Consider the following 8551-nt stretch of genomic DNA (forward strand, 5'->3'; position numbering starts at 1 on the left):
TTGTGAATCCTGCTTGTTGCTTAAACTCATGAACAGGTTGACTCACGAACTAACGAGGGCTGTCGCCCCATTTCCAGGTCGTGAACTTCACCACAGGACTTCCTGTTTGGACTCCTCTACAAACACAACAGAGACACGCTGAAGATGCATTAGCAGGAGTTTAAAATATGTAAATAAGAGTCGTAGCCTGTGTCTGCAGCTTCTAGCCTCATACCGCTCTCTGCACAGCAGCAGCTGCAGGGACAGTGTGTTCAAACTCCAGAGAGCTCTCAGCACCCTCCTCAGCTCCGTCCTGATTGGCTGAGAGCTATCCATGATGTCATCACTGCATGTTATAAGGGCTCTGACAAATAGCCTGGGAGACACATTAGAGGAAACACTGCTCCGCTGACAGACTGGGGAGAGAAACACGCTAAGATAAGGAAGAAAGAGAAAAGTGGAAGAGGCATGTGATATTTTCAGTCACAGAGCAGGAGAGAAAGGAATCACAACTACTTGTTGAGGTTTGCAGTTTTTCTTTTTATTTTGTGTTGAAGTTGCAACATGTCTTCAAAGCTTGCAGGAGCTGGTCCAACTTCAGCGTGCTCGTGTGTGTAGGGGCTCGCCGTACTGGCAGCTCTGGCTTTTGGCACACATGTCAAATCTTTTGTGAAATGAGTTTTCTTTCATCAGTTTTTGAAAATAATTTAACATTTAAATGGTGATCCTTGTTTAATTGTGTGTTTGTTGTCTACACACGGTCTCTTTAGATGGAAACTGCTACCACTCCAGTCTTCCTCAATGTGGGCACAAACCAGACCAACTCCTCATCCTCAGCTAAGAATGAGGAAGGCCTCAGCGGAACAGTCATGATCCTAGTGTGCATGTACATGTCCTTCATCTTTGTGTTGACCGTCTTAGGCAACATCCTGGTCATAACAGCGATGGCCCGGTTCCAGCGTCTCCAGAGTGTCACCAACTGCTTCATCACATCTCTGGCCTGCGCGGACCTGGTCATGGGTCTCATCGTGATTCCTTTTGGCGCCTCCAACAACATTTTTGGCACTTGGCACTTTGGTGTTTTCTGGTGTGATTTCTGGACTGCCACGGATGTGCACTGTGTGACCGCCAGCATCGGGACCCTGTGTGTCATTTCCATAGATCGTTATTTGGCCATTACTTCGCCCCTTCGTTACCAGTCAATGTTGACAAAGACCAAAGCTCGGATTGTGGTTCTTCTAGTGTGGGTGATCGCAGCTTTGACGTCTTACCTGCCGATCCACGCAGGGTGGTGGAGATCTAATAGCACAAAAGCCTTGGAATGTCAAAACGACATATCCTGCTGCGAGTTCTATGTCAACGAATATTATGGAGTCATCTCCTCTATCATTTCCTTCTACATCCCTTTGATCGTTATGATTTTTGTCTACGGCCGCGTTTTTTGTGAGGCCAGACGACAGCTGAAAAAGATCAAACAAAGTGTTGGCCGCTTTCAGCAAAGCAACAAAGATGAACTGAAATCTATGGAGGCCAACAATAGCCGTGGACAAAAGAGGGCAAAGTTTTTCCTGCGGGAGCACAAAGCCCTAAAGACGCTGGGCATAATCATGGGAGTGTTCACCCTGTGCTGGCTGCCGTACTTCATCCTCAACGTGGTGGAGTCCCTAAAGCCGATGGACGTCACTATCGCCTTCAAGGTTCTCAACTGGATAGGATACTCGAACTCTGGCTTCAACCCAATCATCTACTGCCGGAGTCCTGATTTCAGATACGCTTACATGGAAATCCTCTGCTTGAACAGGAACCCCCTTAGCAACTCAGGACGTGTGAACGGATACGTCTACAACAGGCACAGCTGGCAGAGCGAGTTTCGGAGGAGTAAGGGCAGCTTGAACGACAGTGACATCAATGAGAGGTGTCTGGTGAGAGGAGCCGAGGACTGTTTCAGTAAGGACAGGGCAGTGGACCCAAATGGAAACAACAAAGAGGTATCGACTCTAACGACCGCCCTGTGAACGTGGAGCTCTGAGACTTCATTAATCAGGGAAATCATCCAGATGTGTTTACACTGCTGTTGAAAACTTTTATTTACCAGACTGACTGACGAAGGTAAGGCCAGTCGAAGTGGTCCGCAGAGTCTTTGGTAACTGCTCAGAAGTAATCAGGATTACTCTGAGCCTAGAAAAGAATTTCAGTGAAATATTACTGTAGATAGCTCTTTGTTTGTTTGTTTGTTGTTTGTTTGTTTGTTTTACGTGGTTCATAAGGATTCCCCATCTACCTCATCACAGCTTTATTCCTCTTGTCTTAATGGACTGTATTTCACCTCCTTAGTTCAACTAGGGCTGTGCCTCAGCTGTTCATTTATTCTAATAAATGGCCCATCGATGAAGTAATTGCAGATGATCTAGTTTAATTTAAAATTTCTCGGTGTGTGGTTTTTGTTTTCAAAGATGCCACATTTTTTTCTACAAATTGATTTTGGTTTGAATTTGCCTTCACGGCCTTTAAACCAAGACATTGGCTGATAATAACATGGATGGTGTTCTGGATCATAGAACGATACATTCCCACTCTGCACCTCCGACTCTGGTGTGATTGCAGGAGCATTAGAGAGCAGCGATGCACACGGCAGGAAACGGCTGTCTGCTGCTCTGGTGTCTTTCAGCCTGTTGCCTTTCAGTTTCTGTGTTCTGCAGAACATTCCGGAGATGTGAGCAGCTGCAGATCTAGACCTCACTGAGAAATGCCCGTGGGGCGTTTTCTGTTAATGACATGATAAAACTTGAAAGTTTGTGTTTGTTGCATTGTCTAGACAACAACACAAACCCTATAGATATCTGATAGCGTTGTAAATGTATTTATGTATTTATTGTTTAATGGCTTGCAAATGCATTGCCCCAAACTGGCCACATTCTGTTAACAGTGCACGACACTCTCTGGTCCGTTGTGGAGCCGTTCGCGTGTCAGAAAACGATCACTTTTTGTTATTTATGTTCCTTCTATGCAAACGTTGCTGTTGCGCTCCGGGTTGCTCAAGTCTTGTTAGCTTGTAAAACTTCGTGGTTGTTGTGTTTCAGTTTGTGTAACTGCAACTGGACACGCCATTTCCTCAAATCACAAGGGTACAAACAACACATAAATAATAATAATAATAATAATAATAATAATAATAATAATAATAATAATAATGGCATCAGTATAGCTTCATAATAAATTCTGGGTCCAAATTTCGGAGGTGACAACAAGCCCATAAACAGAAAGTCCTTCACCGCTCCTACTGAGTGCACCTTTGTCAGCGCCTCCCGATGCTTCCCAGACTCCTCTCTGCATACATGGATGTCTGACATCAGCGTAACATCTGGATACAACCTTCAGGAGTCCGCGGAGCCTCAGCTGTTCCAGTTGCTTCACTTTGTTTCAGTCAGGCTCCTTTAAACGCTTCTGGGTGTGCAGTTTCCAGGAAACGCCTCCATCCAGCTGAGACCAGCCTCATTAAACATGAATAAACACATTATTCCTGAAGTTTGAAAGGAGATAAGTCCTTAAAAGAACGTCGAAGCAGACGAGCAGATCAAAAAGTCGAGGGTTTTGCAGTTTGCTTGTTGTGATGTGATCCGACCTGAAAGTAGACTATCACCTATCACCACGTCTCGTAGGAACGTTTATTTTCTACTGAGGTTGTGATGGACATCGAGCACTTAGCATGTCAGACTTTGGAGAGTTAACTCTTTTTTCTTCACAGTAAGTTGCTTGTGAGGTCATTATGTTAAACAGAGGTACTGAAGGTGTGAGCCGCCTTTTCCTCTGGCAGTTGGGCTGTCTCTGCACGACCAGATCAAAGTGACAGCACACTGAAGTTAGATTTAAAGTCAGGGGTGAGTGTGTGAAGGGGAGGACCAGGGACTCTCTGCCAGTCTTAAAGGGTGTTAGCGACCTGTGTTTTAGTGCACGTAGCGCTGGAGCCAGATCAGCTGACACTGACAAAGCTGTGAACTTTGTTCTTTTTGAGGAAATCTCAGTTTACTGTGCCTCAGAGCTTCGGTCAGCGTTCTCATCACAGAGCCCAGGAATAGACGCAAATACGGTGTCCCTGCATGTCAATGTTCGCCATGTGGAAAACAAGCATGCTGGTCTTTTTCTGTTTTCTATGTCTGCCCATTTACAGCAAAGTAAACTGAACGTCATCATAAACGATCCGCTTTATTTTTGTGCACAAATCTGGAAAAGATGTGAGACCAAGTTTTTGATAAATGAGTTCATGAATCGGAGAGGTTGGCACTATAAAAACAAAGTGTGCTGCTTTCTTTGAAAGTCTTTAACGTGTGATTCTAGAAGCACTGTGCAAGAGAACATTTGCATGTCTGTTTTGTGTTTGTAGTGTGTTTGTGGACCTCTGTGCATGTTTTCTTTTGAAAGCGACCCTTTTGATGCAAAGCTTTTTGAGCTACACTTCCACACTGCTCCCTCCTGGCGGCGGCCTGTCTGTGCACCTCAGCAGTGCAGTTATTAATGGTTACTGTTGGTCAAGAGGGTAGTAAGGAGCGCGCTGCATGCCCTGAGGACACAACACAGTTATGTGCAATGAGTCTTGAATGATGAGCCGTTACAACGACATTCCAGGCACAGCTAGTGTTTAATACGGCGATGCACATTCAGGTCTCCCACCATCTTGTCTCAGACTACCCACTTTTTATAAAGTCCACCAAAACAAAAGTGTCTTTTGAAAGAGCATCGTGGGTTAGCATGGGCAAGCAAAGGTTGTATTAATATTTGGAGTACACAGATCCCAGATATTTCAGGGTAACTGAATGCAGTACATCAGGCTCTGACATGTGTTAATGTGATTCTACATTAGAGGGAATGTCAGGGATTCACTTTTGTTTTTACATGATAAACAACTCCCTTGTGATTTATATGAAGTCATCCATCTACCTAAAGCAGCACTTTGATGACGCATTCAGGAGAGACGTTCAGAATCCGAACACAAACTTGAGGTGAACTAAATAAAAAATGTCCTTTCACTTGTATCATAACATTTTCCTGGAAGCTCCCTCTGCGGTCTGCGACTCGGAATCAAAAGTCATGAGAAACGAGTCGCTGCAGCATCTCAGCGCTGATGGATTTCATTTTAAAGTCAGTCAGTTCACAGGAGTCCACGTCTGGAAATGTGAATGATCTGCGTAGCTGTGGCAGTCACATCGAGAGCAGACCTGTTATATGTGAACCTTTCTTTAATACTGGAGTGAAAACGTCCTCACTCAGCTGAATGTTTACTAAATGTTTGCTAGCTATTTTTCGCACAAATTGTTATTGTTTGCCGATGCCTGTTATGAGATATGGTGCCCAGTGGTATTTATTTATAAAACATTTGTGATGTAACACTTCTATTGAAATAAATTATCTCCATGTTGCATGTGATGTCCTTGTCTTTTCAGTGGATTTGAAATCTCTTCTTCAGTTCTGACTCTAAGCGGTTACATCTGTTGGGGTGAAGTCCTCAGTGTGTGATCTAGATGAAGAAGGAGATGTGGATCTTATGAAAACATTTCCACAGCTCTTTTAAAAACCTGCCCTTTGGCTCTGAGCGATCAGGATTCAGAGCAGAACAGCTAAATCTAATCAACGGGAGGAGCTCCATGAAGCTAAGGTGGAGATAGCAACATTGAATCTAATATTTCAACACATTCTTGGATCTAATACAAAGCATATTTCATTAATAATATAGCATGATGGATTTACAGCATGAGTTACAATTGGACTGAAGGTTTGATGTAAATCTTTGAACCAAACAGGAAAGCTCTGGACATGTTTGGTTTTGTAGATGCGAGCTTTTATTGTCTTAAGACAAAGTTACATCATGCACAGATTACACTGCCTCGCCTTTAGTAGTAAAATGAAGCAATTCAAGTAGATAAGAACAGGTTTTATCTCTTCACTACAGTAGAGCCTGTTACTCCCCAACAGATCTGTATCGTTCACACCTTTCATTGCTTTATAAAGTACGGACCTGTACGCAAGATTATTGGGATGTTTGTGCGCCAACATGTCTGAATGTTCTACTAATGCTAAGCTTTTCATAATGAATGCGACTGCAAAGCTGTTCTCCTCTCAATCTTTGTTTTTATTAATACAACCAAACGTGCAACATGAATGTATAATTCTAGACTTTTGGTGAGGAGATGGAACTCGCTCAAAAACACACCGACACTTAAAGTTAATATGTTTATTTTGATTTTGTTATTACTATTATTATTATTAATATTATTATTGTTATTATTATTATTGGCATTATTATTATTGATATTATTATTATTACTGATATTATTGGTGTTATTATGATGATGATGATGATTATTATTAATATTAGTAATATTTGGTATTATTATCTGCGATGGACTGGCAATCTGTCCAGGGTGTACCCTGCCTGTTTGCCCGTTGACCGCTGGAGATAGGCACCATCGATGACATCACACTAGAGGATTGGCTGGATGTACGACCTATGGAAATTACGATACCTCTTTCAACATCATTTAAGCAGTAAGAAACACAAATTTAATAGCAAAACCGCTAAACTCTTTCCAAAACTGATGTGAAAGAGCAGAATCTTTATTTTGGGCTGAGTGGTATTGCATTAGCCCTCCCACTGTCCTATTGGGCAGTAGGACAGTGGGATGGTTAGTATGATAGCTTCATTGGCAGGCGCAGGACCCCGTGCAGATCCAGAAAGTTCAGCACCAGAAAACTACTATCAGCATGACATTCTCTTGATGGAGTTAACTGAAGGACCGTCAGAGTCTGAGGAGTCACACTGCTGTCTGCTCCACAGGTAACAACATTTACAGCACTGTTTTTGTAAACTAGCGTCATGGTGTAAAACTACCCTGAAATGTATGTATGTACTGCCCCCTAGTGCCAGGAAACTACACACTGCACTTTAAATACCAACAAGCAGTAAGTAGGTACAACTTTAAATGAGACCTAGAAGGAAATTGGTCACAAAGTGGTAAATGATAAGCGTCCTGTATTTGTATAGCTCCTTCTAGGGTTCAACAGCCCCCCAAGGTGCTTCACAACACAATCAGTCATTCACACGCAGGTGATGATGAGCCACAATGTAGCCACAGCTGCCCTGGGGCACACACAGGCGAGACTGTTGAGGCAAGTTTGTGTAAGTGTCTTGCCCAAAGGCACTACAACAGTATTTTCTGTCGGGAACCGGGATTGATCCTGCAACCCTCCAAATCCTGGAGCTAAGGCTGCCCCAGGGCTAAACAGAGAAGCAGCACAATGAAAAGCAAATCATCCAATATTTGATTCAACGGTTTTCATCGCAATGATTTTTTTGGTTCAAAGCCTAATTTATACTTCTCCATCTGCGTCGATATGGAAACACGCAGCACCATTGTTTGTCGGCGTGAGAGCCCTTCGACTGCCTCGCAGAGGGTGACGCAAACAGGCCCCAATTTTTGACGATCCGTCAAAAGTGACAGACACTGCAAGCTTATGACTGGTCAGGACGCCGCTTGCTGTAAATTAGCCAACAATGCCGTTTTGCCCCCTCAAAGAGTGAAAAGATGTTTAGCAGCAGACACGAAACAGATTTCATGCAGGAAAAAGTCATTAAGTATGAAAGTTTATCCACAGTGACTGAAGGTGTAAAAAGATACGCAGCAAGCATTTTATTCAGGGATGGAAAAGACGAGAAATGTGAGTTTAGAGGTGCTGGTCACATGAAGAGGTAGATGGGGGCAGCAGTAGCTCAACAGGCTGAGCGGGTTGTCCAGTAATCGGAAGGTTGCAGGTTCAATCCCGGCTCCGGACAGAGAATTCTGCTGTTGTGTCCTTGGGCAAGACACTCAACCCACCTGTGGTGGTCAGAGGGACCGGTGGCGCCTGTGCTCGGCAGCCTCGCCTCGCCTCTGTCAGTGCGCCCCAGGGCAGCTGTGGCTACATCGTAGCTCATCCCCACCCATGTGTGAATGTGTGTGTGTGGGTGAATGATACACTGTAGTGTAAAGCACTTTGAAGTCCTTTCTCTGAGAGGTGCTATACAAGTGCGGGTCATTTATCATGGGGGACAAGTCAAGTCAAAAGTCTCTGAAATACATTAAAACAATGAAAAAACAATGGTACATACACTATTATGGACCGGATATGTGACTGTAAAGGTGGCGGGATACCTCAGAATTGCGCTACGCCCTCTGTTGTCCTGGTGGGGAATAGTTTAGCAGCAATCCCCAGCTGACGGAGAAGTCCGAGACCAAAACGTCTCTGTCAAAGTGTGTGCGACTCTCCCTCACAGAGCTGATGGAGAGGAGTACATTAGGCTCTAAATGAGTGTCCTGGAAGGTTCTTTGATCTTGAGCTTTCAGGTGTGTGTGGCACAAGCAGCAGGCCTTGGTCACATGACCTCAGAGATCTGCTAGGGTAGGACATGCATGTTGTTTACCCACATGTGGATGGGGAGGTAGTGTGGAAAGAGAAGAGTTATGACATGAGCTTTTGTCAGAACTCAGGCAGCAGCCACCTGCAGATGGTCCAGTGTTGTACAGACAGGTAAATAATGACT

At 44.0% G+C, this 8551-nt stretch overlaps 1 protein-coding gene across 1 annotated transcript; it reads left to right on the forward strand.

Moving 5' to 3' along the window:
- Window positions 1–363: 363 nt before the first annotated feature.
- Window positions 364–5393, forward strand: adrb2a (adrenoceptor beta 2, surface a). The gene is made up of 2 exons (XM_015940695.3): window positions 364–503; window positions 750–5393. Exon 2 carries the CDS (start codon window positions 750–752, stop codon window positions 1992–1994), a length of 1245 nt encoding a protein of 414 aa, XP_015796181.1. The 5' UTR covers window positions 364–503; the 3' UTR covers window positions 1995–5393.
- Window positions 5394–8551: the final 3158 nt, after the last annotated feature.

This window comes from Nothobranchius furzeri, chromosome 2 (assembly GCF_043380555.1).
Source record: "Nothobranchius furzeri strain GRZ-AD chromosome 2, NfurGRZ-RIMD1, whole genome shotgun sequence".
Classification (NCBI taxonomy): Eukaryota; Metazoa; Chordata; class Actinopteri; order Cyprinodontiformes; family Nothobranchiidae; genus Nothobranchius; species Nothobranchius furzeri.